Genomic DNA, 19,773 nt, shown 5'->3' with positions numbered 1-19,773 from the left:
CTTACACTTGTCCATGATGATGTGAAGTTATGTTAGTCTTACTGTTTCTACATTAGAAAAAAAAGAGCTGGGGCAGACTGGGGAGTCGTGTGCAGACTCCCCAGTCAGCCCCAGATTTTTTTTATTATGTAGTACTTTTGTTGCTCAAGAACAAAATAGCGCTGCTGTGCAATGCAATATCACTACTGCGCAACGAAATAGCGCTGCTAGTTTCACTGCTGAGCAGCTAACCTGTTGCAGCGAAAATAGCAAGCCTTACATCTCCGTACCCTTCTAGTTATAAAAGCACTGCTATTTTCACTAATAAACCCTCATTTTATTGTAGTGTATATATATATATATATATATGTATGTATGTATGTATGTATTTGAATACTCTCTCTCTCTCTCTCTCTCTCTCTCTCTCTCTCTCTCTCTCTACCCGAGTACGTCAAATGGATGACAGTAGGCTCCCCAAACGGGCATGGGATGCTAGTACACGCCTACAGAAAACGTGGAAAAGTAAAGTGCTTTCAACAGGATGGGTGCTGGATATGCGAAAATGGTTTGAAGGGTGGGGAGTGGACAAATATCTAGATATGGCACCAGAAGATATATGCATGGACACATTTCAATCAGACCTCTTATGAGTGTATCAAAGCAAGGGAGCAAATGGCAAACTTGCTTATTACAGTATGCATATCTATCCTTCATGTTGGGAATCCTACATGCAGGCAGAGGCACACACGCAGCCATACATAGCCAACCCGCTCTCAGTTGTGTTTAGATGGAGTATTGCACGACTTCGAACTCGATCACACACTTTATTGATCGAGACAGGTGCATGGAGTGGACAGGCACGAGAGACGAGGTTATGCAAGTTGTGTGGACTACAGTGTGTAGAATCATAGGAGCACATGATTATGGCATGCCATGCATATGCACACATATGGGCTGACTTTGATATCCCTTTACAGGGGCCACTTCACCAGTTTCTGACCACTACTCCTATATTGAAGTTAGGGGCTCTCATCACTCGCATGTTACGCTTTCGAGAGAACCACGCTGCATAGATCATTCTTTCACCGTAGCTACCCTTTCCTACCATAGGGGAGGAGACTCATTGTATATCTGGAAAGGTCCCATGGTTCATAATTTGGCCTTCCGTGGACGATAATACACTACTCTACTCTCTCTCCCCGCTATAGATATATATAGATTATACTCTTTATATAATCTATAAACACACACACACATATATATACATACATACATGTGTGTGTGTGTGTGTGTGTGTGTGTGTGTGTGTGTATTTATATATTTGCTTACACACACACACACATATATGCATATATATCATAGGGTGGTTGCAAGATGAGGTTATCTAGTTTCATATTCAATTTTAAAAAATAAATTTTTAAGTTTAATATTTCTTGAAAATATTTTGTGTAGAATAAACCTTTGAATAAAATTTGAAAAAAATACATTATAAAAAAATACAGTTATATAATTATAAAATAAAAGATATATTTAAAGATATATTTATATATCTAGTAATGATAAATATTTAGACTTGTTAATAAATATTATTAATAATATTAATTTTTAAGTGGATAATAGTTTATCTTTAATTATCTTTATGTTTATCTTAATTATCCAATCAATCTTAGATAGGAAATCCAATGAGATTTGAAAGGGATAACCTATCTTTCCTATATAATCACACATCTCTGGTACTATCCCACACTTATCTCTAGTACTATTCCATCATTGAGCCTTCATAATTTTTTCTCTCTTAGCTTCCTTGAGAATGGGTTCTCAAAGTCGTAGGAGTCAGAAACGTGACAGGACTAGCCGTCCACCAAGTTCAAGAGGAGGAGAGGAAAAGGGAGGCCCGGATTTTCCATGGCCTCTAAAGCACCAAGAGACTTGAAAAATCCGCAGCACTGGGTGCTAATTACTAACACAAACATGCTCTGATCATGACCAAAGCTTGTAAGAATGTGAGAGGGGCCCACCCCCACATGCTTGCAAAGTTTGGTACCCATCGGAGCATGTTTGGGTACGATAGTATGGGGAAGGCCCAGATTTTCCATGTCCTCTTAAGCACCAAGAGACTTGAAAAATCCGCACTGGGCGCTAATTACTAATCCAAACATGCTCCGATTGTGACTAAACTTTGCAAGCATGTGGCGGTGGGTCTCCCCCACATGCTTACAAAGTTTGGTCCCCATGGGAGCATGTTTGGGTACAATGGTATGGGGAAGGACAGGATTTTCCATGGCCTCTTAAGCACCAAGGGACTTGAAAAATCCGCACCGGGCGCTAATTAATAATCCAAACATGCTCCGATTGTGACCAAACTTTCCAAGCATGTGGGGGTGGGTTCCCCCCACATTCTTGCAAAAATGTTTGGTCCCCATCGGAGCATGTTTGGGTACAATGGTATGGGGAAGGCCCGGACTTTCCATGGCCTCTTAATAAGCACCAAGAGACTTGAAAAATCCGCACTGGCCGCTAATTACCAATTCAAACATGCTCCGATTGTGTGACCAAACTTTGTAAGCATGTGGGAGTGGGCCCCTCCCGGAGCATGTTTGGGTATGATGGTATGGGGAAGGCCCTGATTTTTCATGGCCTCTTAAGCACCAAGAGACTTGAAAAATCCACATTGGGCGCTAATTACTAACCCGAACGTGCTCCAATCATGACCAAACTTTGCAAGAATGTGGGAGGGGTCCACCCCCACATGCTTGCAAAGTTTGGTCCCCATCGAAGCATGTTTGGGTACGATGGTATGGGGATGGCCTCGATTTTCCATGGCCTCGTAAGCACCAAGAGACTTGAAAAATCCGCACTGGACACTAATTACCAATCCAAACATGCTCCGATTGTGACCAAACTTTGCATGCATGTGGGGGTGGGCCCCTCCCACATGTTTGCAAAGTTTGGTTCCCATCGGAGCATGTTTGGGTACGATGTTATGGGGAAGGCCTAGATTTTCCATGGCCTCTAAGCACCAAGAGACTTGAAAAATCCGCATTGGGTGCTAATTACTAACCTGAACATGCTCCGATCATGACCAAACTTTGCAAGCATGTGGGAGGGGCCCACCCTCACATGCTTGCAAAGTTTGGTCCCCATCGGAGCATGTTTGGGTACGATGGTATGGGGAAGCCCGGATTTTCCATGGCCTCTTAAGCACCAAGAGACTTGAGAAATCCGCATTGGGCACTAATTACCAATCCAAACATGCTCCAATTGTGAACAAACTTTGTAAGAATGTGGGGGTGGGCCCCTCCCACATGCTTGCAAAGTTTGGTTTCCATCGGAGCATGTTTGGGTAGGATGGTATGGGGAAGGCCCAGATTTTCCATGGCCTCTTAAGCACCAAGAGACTTGAAAAATCCGCACTGGGCGCTAATTACTAACCCAAACATGCTCCGATCATGATAAAACTTTGCAAGAATGTGAGAGGGGCCCACCCCCACATACTTGCAAAGTTTGGTCCCCATATCGGAGCATGTTTGGGTGGTACGATGGTATGGGAAAGGCCCGGATTTTCCATGGCCTCTTAAGCACCAAGAGACTTGAAAAATCTACACTGGGCGCTAATTACCAATCCAAACATGCTCTGATTGTGACCAAACTTTGAAACATGTGGGGGTGGGCCCCTCCCACATGCTTGCAAATTTTGGTTCCCATGAAAGCATGTTTGGGTATGATGGTATGGGGAAGGCCCAGATTTTCCATGGCCTCTTAAGCACCAAGAGACTTGAAAAATCCGCACTGGGCACTAATTACCAATTCAAACATGCTCCAATTGTGACCAAACTTTGCAAGCATGTGGGGGTGGGTCCCCCCCACATACTTGCAAAGTTTGGTCCCCATCGGAGTATGTTTGGGTATGATGGTATTGGGAAGGCCCAGATTTGGCATCATCAGCTGCGGCGGCAGGATGCTTAGCGGTTCAGAGATGAGGGCCATGTAGTCGAGTGGTGCTCCCAACATTTGTGTGGGAGTGCAGCATCATCGTATCCCAGATGTGATGCTCGGATTGTCAGGAGATTTTTTTGGCATGTGGATGGTGGCATGATTAACCGTAGAGCCTCCCATGATTGTGACATAGTACGTGGCACCTTGGGCTTACATTCCATCAGGAGCACGTGCATGGCGGTCCCCAGGATTTACACACGACGGTTTGCATGCTTCTGTGGAGCATGTATGGATGGCGATTAGTCACATTGTGCCTCGAGAGGATGGGCAGATGGATGGATACAGACATTCCTCTCCCCTAAGCATCCTTCACATCCAGTGTTGTCTGATGAGCACACAGGTCCTGCGTTCATAGTCAGTTATGATGACCTGACAGATTTGCTACAGGAGGGTGATGTATTTGCTGTTATTGCCGGTGAGGGAAATAGCGAGGGAGTAGACTCCTATCTGATGAGTTGCACTAGGCCAAAGTGCATCCTTGACCAGGATACAGTGGATGATCATGGGTTTTCTTTTGACGCCCATAGCATGATTCTGGCAGGCCGGTTCTACCAGCAGATTTGACTTCATCGGGGGAGTCTTGAGTTCCAGCAGTGGAAGTGGGAGTTAGAGGCATTTCAGTTCTCTCATCTAGTGGTTGCTACCAGGGTCACTCTTGATCGAGTACAGAGCCGAAAACACAGTTCTCACCCTCGTTTTTGGCTTCGAGTGGATGACCATGAGAGCATTCTAGAGCAGTTGAGAGGAGCTAGAGAGGGTGCTGCTAACTAGATCTCCATCTTGATAGTGACTAAACTTGGACTAGCTGGGTTAGCTCACTTACATTGTACTTAGATTTTTTGGGAGTGACTAATCTCAGAATAGCTGGGTTAGCTCATTTTCAAAATACCTTGATCTTTTGAGTTAGTGGGGCTAAACCCAGAGTGGCTGTGTTAGCTCACATTCTGATGTACTTAGCCGCCGATATTTATATCATTATGAGTTTTCTCATTATTGAGGATCATTGCATTTTAGTTGATGTTAATGGTTTTCTGATTTTTTAACACTTTCGCTATCATATCGTTTGTTGAAAATCACCATCACCATATTGTTTGTTGAAAATCACCAAACTTTGCAAGCACTGGGCGCTAATTACTAACCCGAACATGCTCTAATCATGACCAAACTTTGCAAACATATGGCGGTGGGCCCCTCCCAACATGCTTGAAAAGTTTGATCCTCCCCATTGGAGCATGTTTGGGTACGATGGTATGGGGAAGGCCTGGATTTTCCATGGCCTCTAAAGCACCAAGAGACTTGAAAAATCCATAGCATTGGGCGCTAATTACTAACCCGAACATGCTTCGATCATGACCAAAGTTTGTAAGCATGTGGGAGGGGCCCACCCCCACATGCTTGCAAAGTTTGGTCCCTATCAAAGCATGTTTGGGTACGATGGTATGGGGAAGGCCCGGATTTTCCATGGCCTCTTAAGCATCAAGAGACTTGAAAAATCCACACTGGGTGCTAATTACTAATCCAAACATGCTCCGATTGTGACTAAACTTTGCAAGCATGTGGGGGTGGGTCCCCCACATGCTTGCAAATTTTGGTCTACATGGGAGCATGTTTGGGTACGATGGTATAGGGAAGGCCCAGATTTTCCATTGCCTCTTAAGCACCAAGAGACTTGAAACATCCGCACTGGGCGCTAATTAATAATCCAAACATGCTCCGATTATGACCAAACTTTGCAAGCATGTGGGGGTGGTTCCCCCCGAATTCTTGCAAAGTTTCGTCCCATCGGAGCATGTTTGGGTACGATGATATGGGAAAGGCCCAGATTTTCCATGGCCTCTTAAAAGGACCAAGATTTTCCATGGCCTCTTAAAAGGACCAAGAGACTTGAAAAATCCGCACTGGGCGCTAATTACCAATTCAAACATGCTCCGATTGTGTGACCAAACTTTGCAAGCATGTGGGAATGGGCCCCTCCCACATGCTTTCAAAGTTTGGTTCCCATCGGAGCATGTTTGGGTACGATGGTATGGGGAAGGCTCGGATTTTCCATGGCGTCAAGTACCAAAAGACTTGAAAAATCCACACTGGGTGCTAATTACTAACCTGAACATGCTCTGATCATGACCAAACTTTGCAAGAATGTGGGAGGGACCCACCTCCCCATGCTTGCAAAGCTTGGTCCCCATCAGAGCATGTTTGGGTACGATGGTATGGGGATAGCCCGGATTTTCCATGGCCTCTTAAGCACCAAGAGACTTGAAAAATTTGCACTGGGCACTAATTACCAATCTAAACATGCTCCGATTGTGACAAAACTTTGCATGCATGTGGTGGTGGGCCCCTCCCACGTGCTTGCAAAGTTTGGTTCCCATCGGAGCACATTTGGGTACGATGGTATGGAAAAAGCCCGGATTTTCCATGGCATCTTAAGCACCAAGAGACTTGAAAAATCCGCACACTGGGCACTAATTACCAATTCAAATATGCTCCGATTGTGTGACCAAACTTTGCAAGTAGGTGGAATGGGTCCCTCCCACATGCTTGCAAAGTTTGGTTCCCATCGGAGCATGTTTGGGTACGACGGTATGAGGAAGGCCCTGATTTTCCATGGCCTCTTAAGCACCAAGAGACTTGAAAAATCCGCACTGGGCGCTAATTACTAACCCGAACATGCTCCGATCACATGACCAAACTTTGCAAGCATGTGGGAGGGGCCCACCCCCACATGCTTGCAAAGTTTGGTCCCCATCGGAGCATGTTTGGGTACGATGGTATGCGGAAGGCCCGGATTTTCCATGGCCTCTTAAGCACCAAGAGACTTGAAAAATCGGCATCGAGCAGCACTAATTACCAATCCAAACATGCTCTAATTGTGACCAAACTTTGGAAGCATGTGGGGGTGGGCCCCTCCCACATTCTTGCAAAGTTTGGTTCCCATCGTAGCATGTTTGGGTACAATGGTATGGGGAAGGCCCAGATTTTCCATGGCCTCTTAAGCACCAAGAGACTTGAAAAATTCGCACTGGGCGATAATTAATAACCCGATCATACTCCGATCATGACCAAACTTTGCAAGCATGTGGGAGGGGCCCACCCCCATATGCTTGTAAAGTTTAGTCTCTATCGGATCATGTTTGAGTACGATGGTATGGGAAAGGCCCGGATTTTCCATGGCCTCTTAAGCACCAAGAGACTTGAAAAATCTACACTGGGCGCTAATTACCAATCCAAACATGCTCTTATTGTGACCAAACTTTGCAAACATGTGGGGGTGGGTCCCTCCCAGACGTTTGCAAAGTTTGGTTCCCATCGGAGCATGTTTGGGTATGATGGTATAGGGAAGGCTCGGATTTTCCATGGCCTCTTAAGCACCGAGAGACTTGAAAAATCCACACTGGGCACTAATTACCAATCTAAACATGCTTCGATTGTGACAAAACTTTGCATGCATGTGGGGGTGGGTCCCCCCCACATGCTTGCAAAGTTTGGTCCCCATCAGAGCATGTTTGGGTATGATGGTATGGGGAAGGCCCGGATTTTTCATGGCCTCTTAAGCACCAAGAGACTTGAAAAATCTGCACTGGGCGCAAAGTTTGGTCCCCATCGGAGCATGTTTGGGTATGATGGTATGGGGAAGGCCCGGATTTTCCATGGCCTCTTAAGCATCAAGAGACTTGAAAAATCCGCACTGGGCACTAATTACCAATCCAAACATGCTCCAATTATGACCAAACTTTGCATGCATGTGGGTGTGGGCTCCCCCCACATGCTTGCAAAGTTTGGTTCCCATCGGAGCATGTTTCCAAGGTACAATGGTATGAGGAAGGCCCGGATTTTCCATGGCCTCTTAAGCACCAAGAGACTTGAAAAATCGGCACTGGGTACTAATTACCAATTCAAACATGCTCCGATTGTGACCAAACTTTGCAAGCATGTGGGGGTGGGTCCCCCCCCACATGCTTGCAAAGTTTGGTCCACATCGGAGCATGTTTGGGTATGAGGGTATAGGGAAGGCCCGGATTTTCCATGGCCTCTTAAGCATCAAGAGACTTGAAAAATCCGCACTGGGCGCTAATTACCAATTCAAACATGCTCGGATTGTGATCAAACTTTGCAAGCATGTGGGGATGGGTCCCCCCCACATGCTTGCAAAGTTTGGTCCCCATCGGAGCATGTTTGGGTAGGATGGTTTGGGGAAGGCCCAGATTTTCCATGTCCTCTTAAGCACCAAGAGACTTGAGAAATCCACACTGACCGCTAATTACCAATCCAAACATGCTCCAATTGTGACCAAAATTTGCAAACATGTGGGGGTGGGTCCCTCCCACATGCTTGCAAAGTTTGGTTCCCATCGGAGCATGTTTGGTACGATGGTATGGGGAAGGCCCGGATTTTCCATGGCCTCTTAAGCATCAAGAGACTTGAAAAATCCACACTGGGTGCTAATTACTAATCCAAACATGCTTCGATTGTGACTAAATTTTGCAAGCATGTGGGGGTGGGCTCCCCCCCACATGCTTGCAAAGTTTGGTCCCCCCCATCGGAGCATGTTTGGGTACGATGGCATGGAGATTTTCAACAAACAATATGATAGCCAAAGTGTTAAAAAATTTAAAAAAATCAAGAACATCAACTAAAATGTAATGATACTCAATAATGAAAAAACTCATAATGATATAAACATCAAATAAGTACATCAGAATGAAAATGAGCTACCCCAGCTAGTTTGAGGTTAGTCATTGCCCATAAATCTAAGTACAATGTAAGTGAGCTAACCCAGCTAGTCTGAGTTTAGTCACTATCAACGACAACCAAATCAAAATCGTCATCTCTAACTGCTGCTGCTGGTTGACGTGCGCGTCGAGGCTGCTGTGCACGTCGAGGAGGCTGTGCTAGCTGCAGGGGTCATCGAATATCTGCAAGGAGGTCTGCCTCAAAGGTAGGATGATGAGCTAGTGCTGGTGTACTCGGGAGCTCACGAGTCCCATAAGCTGCTATAGTCCTCTCCCTCTCTCTACGTCATGCTACTGCAAGACATCTCTGTCTGTAAACCCAAAATCTATAATCAGCAATGGTACGTGTCTGCCACTCTGCTCGTGTAAGCTCCTCTACTGTAAGGACACGCTGCTCATGAGAAGCAGCACTACTGCTAGCACACCCGAGGTGCCACTAGGACCAGCACCGCCCACACGCTCGTATGCTGTGATCTGGCTCTCGTGAAGGACTCTCTGGTATGCATCAAACTCATGTGCACTCCACTTAATCTCTAAAGGCACCTCAGGCTCCTGATCTCTGTCATCGATGGCGACGAGTCCCAAGTCAGTAGTAGCTGAGGTAAAATCAAGAGGCCTACCAGTCCTAGCATCTACTCGAGCGAAGCCTGGGTGAAGATCATCAATGCCCAAAACTCTATCTGTTGCTAGGTCGACGCGTGCACGGCAAGAGGGACATGCTAAGAAGTGTACTAGCTCCTGGGTGATGCAAGACAAATGGAAAAAATGTCCACATCCCAGAGCATATCCACCAGTACTGTCAATGTCCTCAATACTATAGAGAGCGCAGTAGGCATCGCGGAGGAATGGTGGTGCATATCCTGAGGGAGATGTCGTCGAAAAACCTCTGTTATTAACAGGCCGTGGATATAAAGGCAAGTAGGGCACTATCACGTCTGAGGATCTGCGGAACTCTCGAATATACAGCATCAACTGCTCTACCCTATGCTGTGCAATCCGCTCCATAATCATGTGATGCTGCGCCTCAGCTCTAGAACTCTCTACCTTAGTCCGAGCCTATGCAAAAAAGTAAAGCATAAAAATAATTGATTAGTCTCTCTCATTAGGTATTACTTAAAGAAATTTATAACTTAGGACCTTAATTATAACTCTTTTACGTGCAAGAGAAACCTACCTCCTGGATGTCAGACGATCTCACATGCCGTGCCTGTGCAGTAGGTAGCTGCCTCTACCGTCTCTGTAATGCAGCTCTAAGGCAATCAATCTCCGCTCTCGTCTCTACCAACTCTTGATGAGTGAGTCTCTCAGTGGTAGGTGTGGGACCCTACGTGATACAATCAACCATGCTGCTCATGTAAAAATATAGAAAAGTACATATAAACATGTAAATAAATGACCAAAAAAACTTAAGAAGTAATAAATATGTAAATACCTCGCCATCTGTCTCATCGGTAGTATCAATCGTGAGAACAAGCGCACCACGTACATGCTCTCCGTGGTACTCCGTACGTCGATGCCAACTTGGGTGCCAAGAGCCTCGACTGTCGACATAGGCATAAATGAAGGATCTGTAGGAGCTCTCCTCTTTTCAGACCATTATCTTTAGGAATAAGTTTAGGTTGCCCCTATGACACCCAAGTGTCTATTGTCAGGATGTTATGACTGGCTCGAGGGCTAATCAACATGCGTTTGTGCTTAATATCATTGCCTGCAGGGAAATCTAACCATACCATGATAGAATCTTCAAGAGGAACCATGGATGTTTCAGTTTTTGTTCCAGCTTCAGATCCCATTTTTGTTTCATATTCCCATTCACTTTCATCCTCTTTTTGCCTCTTAGCTTTTTCAAGAGTACCCAAAGTGTACAATGGCACATTTGGTCCTCTGACAATTCTAACTGAGGTGTGTTTGGAGACTTGTGAATCATCACAGTCTTGTTCTATGTAGCTCTTGATTTCTTGGTATAACTCATGTTTATCCTTGAAAGGTGCAAGTGATGATGCTATGATGGCTTCACCATGAGGGAAGAGCACTCCTCCAAATGATGATTTGAGAGACTGCTTTAATTTTGTAAGAGAATTATCGAATTCCTCATGTGCTTTTTCAACCGCATAATTCATGCAATATGCCTCTATTGACTCTTCTATAGAGAGTATGTCTTCCTCTTGAAAGGGGAAGTGATACTCCTCAGGTTCTTGTATTTTGGTTGCTTCTTTTAGGATTGGCATTATGAGGTTCAATCACAACCGGTGATCCTGTATGACACTTAACCATGCTAAGCATACTCTCATGTGCTTGCTTTTTATGTTCCACAAATTTCATGTGATCATGATTTTCAATTTAGGGTGGTTGGGCAAGTTCTAGTTTCTTGATTGGTTTGTAAGGTGCACCTAATGCCAAATCAGAACTTGTTTCATACTCACTTAGTGACGTACTAGAACTTGTTTCATCTTCTTTCTTTGGATTGTCAGGTTTTCATTATGTTTACCCATGATGTGACGAGAACAAATTTTCTTTCGGGCTTTTGTATTATGTGTCGCACATATGGGTGTTGTGGTTTATGTGGTATATAGCCTTTGAGGTGGATGCTTTTGCATCATGTGTAGCTTTTGGCTCTTTTGGGGTTATGTTTCCCATAGGCCCTTTTTCCATGTCCTTTATTTCAGCTTTGGTTTCGATAGTTTGTTGCCCCTTGTCCTTCTTAGGTTTAGAAGGTTTTTCTTTCTCTTTTGGTTTTTACTTCAAAGCATGTTTCTCCACCCATTTTGAAGTGTTTTTTGTTGCATTGTTTTTTACTACATCTCGTGCCTTGGCTTGTAAGCGTGTAAGCACATTCAAGGGTACCGTTGGACAATTGCCCGTTTTGTACAGTTAAGATGTTAAGAGTTGTATTTGTAAGACAAGTTGCATTAAAGCAACTCGCCTTGGGCAATCTTGGATCATGTGATCAATGCCACATCGTTCACACATGGGTTGCAAAGTGTCAGTGACTATGGGCATGGAAGTATTTTAAACTGTGTAGTCTGCCACTTTGTGAGGCCCACGACAATAGAAACACTGAAGTATTTGTTTAACTGCTTCCTAAGCAGTTTCTACCCTTTGAACTGTTTCTGTTTGGTGCACGGGAGATGGAGGTTTTGAGTTAATTATTGAGAAATTGGGACATAGGGTTGTGTCATGACCAAAGGTTTTGCAATACATGTATTACAGAAAAACAGGCGCCTTGTATGTATAATGGGGATTGGGATGGTCGTAGTGATTGCACTTAACACACAAGGAATTGTGCTTATCACTTGAAGAGGCCTTAAGGATGTTTGGTTTTGAAGGATCTCATCCTCTCTTAAAGATGTCGATTGTAAGCTTTTAAGCAAGGCTGCATAGAATTCAAGGAATGACAACTCCAAGATCAATTTTTCGTTAGCCATTACTTCACTTGGTTTAGATGAGGAACATCTCGTATCATGATTATCTTTCATTATGTTGTCATCTAACTGTATTACTTCTTTACAACATTGATCGAATGTTTCCGGGTTGGATACAATGATCAAGTTGTGTAAGCTGTTATTCTTTAAGCCCATCATGAACCATCTCTTCAATTGAGCATCATTTAGTTTCTCCCATGGCTCACATCGTGAGTCCAAGAGTTTTATATGAAGGATAAAGTCTCTAATGGTTTCGTTTTGTTTACGCTCAATTAAATAGAGCTCTTTCGTTGCACTCCACTGATCACCTTATCTTAAAAAGCCATGGATAAAGGTTGTTTTCAAGGTTTTGAAGTTTGTCTTGATCGCAGGCATCAATGTGATGAACCATCGGCTATCTTTTCCTACTAAGCATAGGTTCAACACATGTACCTTAGTGGGGCCATTTGGGTTTCCAAAGGCTTTGCATCACTGTTCAAACATTTGTATGAATTAAACAGAATCAGTCGTTCCATCGTACCCATGATTTTTGAAATTTGTACGGCTGTGCTTTTGTATGAGTCACTGAGGCCGTGTGATGAGTGAGTACTCTTGTGGGTAGGAAATCACTTAGTCCTTGGGCAACCCCCCTTCCTAGATTGGTAAATATATCCAAGGTGTGGACATCTAAGGGTTGCAAAGGGTTGGTACTTATAGGATTTGTGGAACTATTAGGTAAAGGACCAAAGCCCGGTGGGTTTGAAGTGACAAGGGGTGTAAAACCCGATGACACGCTTGTTGTCGGCATGGCCAATGGTATTGGGAGGTGCATTTGGGGCATTGATCTCAATGGCTCGAAGATGTCAGCCATTCAGTTCAGTGAGGGTGTTGGCACACGTAGTCCCTCTGTCGTTTCCATGTCTAATGTTGCCAATTGCTCCTTAATGAGTAATTTTTTTAATTATTTTTTCACTTCTTATAGTTTATGACAGCCTGTTACAACCCATTACAGCCTCAAGAGGCCTGGTGTATCCTTCGTTGGATCAAACAAGTGTCCGTTTGCCCAAATTAGCCTAGACGCTACACGCACGTGAATGACTTTAGAGATATTTTTCCGAAAAAAGTGCATGCTATTAGCATCCTAGATGAAAGAAGAGGTCTCAAAACCTATTTTCCATCACTGTCTAAAGATGATTTTTTTTATAGGAATATTTTTTATGTTTCGCAACCCGTTTTTGAAGGTGTTCCAAAAGGAATTTGGAAAAACTTTGTATGAGAGAGTTGTAGTATTTTTGGAGTAGTACAACTTTGTCTCTCTAAGTCTTTCGTGATTTTTTCCTTTAGACCCTCAAAAAGAAGCCCGAATATGGTTCGCAATCATTTTTGTGTTGTTTTGGGTGATTTTTAGACCGTTTTTTGCCTCGATTATCGGGTCAAATTTTGAGGCTGCTGATCGGAGCCAAAACGATCGATTTTTCTCTTCGATGGTCAAGACCAATTACGAAGAGCTCAATGTCAGCTTTCCGATGAGCACTAGGCGCATTCATCAAACTCATGGTTTAGGAGATACGAGCCTCCAAACAAGGCTGTTTTCCAAAGTTTTTTTTTTGGCCATACATATACACATACAAAATATACATATACATACATACATGCAAGAGCTACCTACATACTAACATATACCCATACATACATACATACATACTTTCTTACTTACTTAAATATAAAAAACAATCCTTTAAAGATAAAAAATGTATATACCGATCTTTAAAGTTCCAAACCATGAAAATCTCGATTACAAAGTCTTTTGATCCACATCATACTTATTGATATAATTTTATATATACATATATCTACCTAAATTCATACACCTTGTACATATACATATACATACATACATACAAGAGCTACCTACGCACTAACATATATACATACATTACATACATACTTTCTTACTTACTTAAATATACATACTTGCTTACTTACTTAAATATATAACACAATCTTTTAAAGATCAAAAATGTATATATCGATCTTTAAACTTCCAAACCATGACAATCTCGATTACAAAGTCTTTTGATCCACAAATTATAGCATTCTTCTACGTGTCATCCCAACCTAATGAGAAATCTCCCAGACATGCTTTGGCTACCTCCATGTCATTCTCTATCCCCATATAGTGCCTTTTTAACTCTTGGCATGCACGTCCCAAGCCTCCACATCCCGCAAAAACGTCCAAGACAGCATCTCCTTCACTTGAGAAGGTCTCCACTAGCCACCTACAATGAAATGCAATCATAAACGTGCATCTAAGTATTTTGAAAAAGTAGCTATGAAAATGAACAGAATGAAAATTGTCTCACCTAAAGAACATAGGAGATCTTTCTGCACCACCTCAAATGTAGCGCTCCAAGACCATCGTGTGTTGGAATGGATGCTTCTTATTCTTCTCAAAAATGAAATTTCGTTGAGCGTTGAATAACTTCTTTGAAACATTTTGCCCAGCCTCGCGATCAATAATAGGGACATGGCAATTTACTCGATAGAACATACTAAGCGCCAATGTATCCACCTACCATAACGAGAAAACATTATGTTTGGATATCCATACCACATAACATGTATACATAAATAGAAATATTTGAGAGATTATGACTTACCCGTTGTCCATTCTCATACAAATAACTTGATTCCACATAAACAGACATTGTTCGATGCATGACCAATCCAACTTTCTTTCCCATGGAATATATTTTAGGAAGTTGATCCATTAGACTCAAACACACAAACCAACCCTCATCAGCCAAACAAACCAACAAAACTGAGTGTGGCATGTATCAATGATGAAGAAACTTGATTCCATGAGGGACACCCATCTGTATCTACATCAACAACCTGTAAACCTGTAGGAAAGTCAGCCCTTACGAGGTGAGCCACTGTATCTGAGGGAGCACCTCTATGAGATAGAGCCTTGGGAATCTTCATCAAGAATTCTTCCACACTACATAAAAGATTTATGATGTTTGGTTTTGGTAAGTATAACTTGGAAAACTAATTATATGATGAAATTATTCTTTTTACCTATCTGAGCCCTCCGAAAGAGTGTGGATGTCTACCAGCAATATGTGTGAAGAACATCTCTCACCTGCAAGTAAACAAGACAAAAAATGAGATGCATTTCGAAAGCACACACTTCTCAAAATAAATTTACGATGGAAAGTACTCTTTAGTCATGTCCATGATGTCACGTTGTCCTGACACCTCCCCCTCTTGAAGATGCTCTGGAGGGTCTCTCTCTTGATCTTCATTTGTGGGGTCTCCCTCTTGAACATCATGCATAATGTCAAGACGTCTCTTTGTTCGCCTCTCACGTTGCACTTGAGACGATGTAGATGTATGCTCTTGGTGTGATTGTGGCACTCGTGATAGTGGTGTGGATGGTTTTGGGGCCACGCACGAGGATCCAACTACTGGAGACTGGGTCAAGTTTGTTGGCTACAGGGAAGGTATTCTAGAGTCTTCTTGAGTTGGGGGCTCTCTTTCAAGCTCAGATTGGTAATTCTTAAATTCTTCAAGAAATAGATCAAGATAATTTAGTAAAAAGGTAGAAATCCCCAGACCTTTTTGTATATGTATATGTATCTATGTATATGTATATGTACATGTATATGTATGTGTATATGCATATGTATATGTATATATATGTAGGTATGTATCTAGGTATATATATGTGTATGTATATGTAGGTATGTATCTATGTATATGTATGTGTATGTATATGTATGTAGGTATATGTATCTATTTATATGTATATGTATGTAGGTATGTATATATAAAAACTTAACAACGTTTCTTTAAAATCTGATATGCCAAACCTTAAATGTAACATGAACTATGTATGTACGTATGTATGTATGTATGTACAAATTTGTAAAAAATTTAGACAGCATCTCCTTTGCATTTTCTAAAAAATCCCAAAATAAACTTCAAAACTTAACAATGTTTCTTTAAAATCTAACATGCCAAATCTTAAATGTAACATGAACTTTGTATGTATGTAGGAATTTAGTATATAATTTACTGTATATATGTAGGTATGTATTTATGTATGCATATGTATATGTACATATATGTTTACATATGTATTTGTATATGTATATATCTGTATGTATATGTATCTAATATGTATATACATATGGATAGTTTATATATATTTATATGTATGTATTACATGCATATAATTTAGTAGAAAGCAAAAAAGTACCTTTGTCTAGGAGCTCCTCACTTGGAGGCACATGATTTAGAGGATAGTCCAACCACCAAGGACATCTCTTATATTCCCAATCAGAAACCCCTCTCTCAACCCATTCCTTTGGGTACGTTATTTCCGAGGAATTTGGATCTGCCCATTCTTTGATTGCTTCCGTCTCTTCGTCCATTAGATCTTGGCCAATGAGTAGCTGCACCCACCTACATATCCAAAATAAAACAAACAGCACTAAAATATTTTTTTTAATGCGTATATGTATTTTCTCCAAAAATAGAATGGCATTAGAAGATATATACCTGTAGACAACCCTCTTTGCGGCATTCTCCACCTCAAGTTGCTTTTGGCCTTCCTTCACTTTTCCAATCTTTGCCCACACCTCATGGAAGACCCATGGTATGTGTTTCGATCGCTCCTCTTGCACCCATTGCATAAATGGTGGGATGTAGATAACATCATCATATACCAATAAACCCTCCAAAATAGAGTCCGCCTCCCCTATTAGCTCTTCCCAATACAACTCTTTCTTCATATGCAGCAACGTCTTTTTGTTATCCCCTCAAACATCTCTGAAATTACCTTGTCCTTCACCCTCCCGGTCATAAGCATTTGAAGCAATTCCGTCTTCCTATTTCAGCATCATACCAAAGCCATAAGAGATTAGATGTTAAGGTTAGTTTATGTTAAGGGAGGTTTATTGACATGTGACATACCTTTGAGTTGAAATCCGAGATATGGCGACTGTGTAGAGCTTTTCTTTGGTCAGAGCAACCAATCCCTTCTTAGACCAATCATAGTTATATACGAGTTGAAAGAATGCATCACCATTGGATGGGTTTGTAATTATGAGCATCTTGTACACTCTATCTCGAAATGTTTGCTCTACACCACGTCTGGCTTTCTCACATTTTGTCTCATATTCTTGCAACCCCATGGCATGTCTATCAATGCATGATATAGCTTGCTTCACCGCATTTTCAAACGATGTCTACGTATAACGAAAAGGACTCATTATCACTCACACGATTAAAAAACATTGATAATCCGTTTAATAAAAGATGGGAAATGCAAACACTACCTTCCACACAAGCTGTGCCAAGATTGTAGCTGGAGCATTGTACCATTGCTCTCCACTTCGTCGCTCCAAACTAAGCTTCATTAAAGCCCACCTCCTTATGTCTTCACCAAGGTAGTCCAATATGGATGATTTGTCCGCCATTCCAAATCGTTGAAACATGAAGATCTCATGTGACAATGTGGGTGTAACACTAGTGCGCACCAATCTGTTTTGTAAAGAGTCACAATGAGCCAAGAACTTCACAATGACTTCACAATGTCCGTAATTAAGTAGAGAGAGATCACTTACTCATTTTGAGATTGCAAAGCCAATAGCAATTCTCCTTCTTACTTCTTGTCCACAACCAAAAATAGACATTTGACCCGGACATGGCGTGAGGGGCTATGAGACCAAGCTAGAGAAAACAAAATAAAGATATTACAATATATTACTTTTAATGTTGCATAAAATCACAGAATAATGTGGAGTGATGTGAAGTGATGTGTGGGATGATGTGGATTGATGTGGTAAGCTTGAAGAAGCCAAGGCCCTAGTAGAAGAGTGTCAACGACTTCACGAAGCCAAATTATGAGCTAACCGGGCCAGGGATACAATGTATCCAAAGAAACAAACTAACAAAGGAAAGAGAATTGGATGTACCTACTCCAATTCCAAAAGAGTTGGAAGAGGGATCACAAGGAAACCTTATGTTAAGAATGTTTAAGGAGGTTGCATAGGATGAGTCCATTCACTCATTCCCTAGGGATGGATATGAGACACATACATGGAAGGAACCCTCACCTACTAGAGAGCCCAGAGACATAGGCAGTCTCGCAGCTGTACTATCCACTTCTGTGCAAATGCCACTGCTATATGCAGTTCACCAACATTATGGGCAAACATAAAAGAATGGGTAGAGGGCGGACTAAAGCCAGCAGCCATTGCAGAGGAGATTCAATCACCTCTAGATGCCAAAGCAGCAGTGAAAAAAACAACAAAGGCTAGACTTATCAAGGTCGGGGATCAGGCGCTGCAAGGATAGAAATTCATGAACAAATGGCTTGTAAACCACAACTGGTCATTCATGACCTAGAGGAAGACAATGATGTAGACAAGGAGCCGTATAGCAACAACAACAATAGCCACAGCCAGCAGCACAGCAATAGCCAGTAGGCTAGGAGTCCCCCAAAACAAGTACTTCCGGAAAGGGTAAGCAAGTGGAAAATGAACACCACAATCTGGCACAAGAACTGAAGGCTACCACTTGGAAAGCAGAACACTGGGAAAAGGAGGCAAAAAAGTTAGCTGAAAGAAACAAGGCAATATAGCAGGAATTGCAGGATGCCACACCCTCCAAAGAGTATGCAGATATATTGAGAGAAGCTCTCCAAGACAAAGACAAGACCAAAGAGCAGGCAGAGGAGTACAAATAAAATCTTGAGAGGAGCACTAAATTTGAAATGGACGCCATCGATGAGCTGAACAACACACTGGAGTTAGAAATGTAGCACTGTATGGAGAATGAGAATCAACTCAGAAATGATGGACCGGGAGATTGGGAAAACTACAAAGCTACCCTCCAAATGCAAATAAAGGAGGCAAAGCAAGTGGCGAAAAGGGTACAATAGACCCAGAAGACAAGGCTACAATGGAAGTTAGAGCTAAAGGAAGTAAAGGAAGAAGTGGCCAGACTCCAAGCATAACTCGCAAAGGTAAAGTTTGATGCAGAGCTCACCCCACAAAAAGCATGAAAATTCTATCACCTGGAGTAACGAGAAAAGAGCGCAGAGAGCTATTGGCTGAGGTGCGGAAGTTGCATGACACCAACCAAGCCCTGCAGAAAGAGAATGAGCACCTGAAAAGATCGATCAGTCAACACCTTAGCAGCTCCATGGGGTAGCTTGGACAATCCGTTCTTTGAAGCTTCACATGAGCTGCTGAGAGCTACCACCATATTTTCAGAATGGAGACAAAATAAGGTCCATGCTTACCATGAAACCTCTTCCTCCAGAACACCCATGCTCACAATTCTTGTTCTCACATATGATGGAGGGAAGGAGGATGCTTCCACCTAGAATGCAACCACCTACAAGCGTGAATGTCTGGAAGTGGGACACCAAAGACCCGGAAGTGGAAAAGGTACAAAGCTCACCTTTAGATGATCCGGCAGAATATGAAGAAGCTGTACAAGACGAGTGGAGGCCCATACCAATGGTGAAAAACCAAATCCTAGGCTGGTGGTAAAAGTTTTTTACCAGAAGACACCACAGACCAACAACAGGGGTCTGGGTTGCTCAGAAGAACAAGTAGAAAATTTAAAGAGGATACAGAAGCACGCCA

The 19,773-nt window shown here is 42.5% G+C and overlaps 1 protein-coding gene across 1 annotated transcript; it reads right to left on the bottom strand.

The window, feature by feature from the left end:
• Positions 1-13,078: 13,078 nt before the first annotated feature.
• On the bottom strand, positions 13,079-16,908 carry LOC147616988 (uncharacterized). The gene is made up of 3 exons (XM_086776406.1): positions 16,676-16,908; positions 16,474-16,579; positions 13,079-13,102 (listed from the first exon to the last, which is right to left on the bottom strand). The coding sequence occupies exons 1-3, from the start codon at positions 16,906-16,908 to the stop codon at positions 13,079-13,081; spliced, it is 363 nt and encodes a 120-aa protein (XP_086632532.1).
• Positions 16,909-19,773: the final 2,865 nt, after the last annotated feature.

This window comes from Cibotium barometz, chromosome 37, assembly GCF_041138505.1.
Source record: "Cibotium barometz isolate CiBa-2024 chromosome 37, ASM4113850v1, whole genome shotgun sequence".
Taxonomy (NCBI): Eukaryota; Viridiplantae; Streptophyta; class Polypodiopsida; order Cyatheales; family Cibotiaceae; genus Cibotium; species Cibotium barometz.
The sequence above is the reverse complement of the archived record's forward strand: the minus strand, read 5'-3'. Positions and strand labels throughout refer to the sequence as shown.

What these genes read in the sequence shown, in the direction of transcription:
- LOC147616988 (XM_086776406.1), bottom strand. Translation starts at nt 16,908, where the DNA reads ATGAAGAAAGAGTTGTATTGGGAAGAGCTAATAGGGGAGGCGGACTCT. An exon ending in GCAAAGAGGGTTGTCTACAG is followed by an intron (nt 16,580 to 16,675) that starts GTATATATCTTC and finishes TTGGATATGTAG; the next exon opens with GTGGGTGCAGCTACTCATTG. An exon ending in TAACGTACCCAAAGGAATGG is followed by an intron (nt 13,103 to 16,473) that starts GTTGAGAGAGGG and finishes GGGTTGTAACAG; the next exon opens with GCTGTCATAAACTATAAGAA.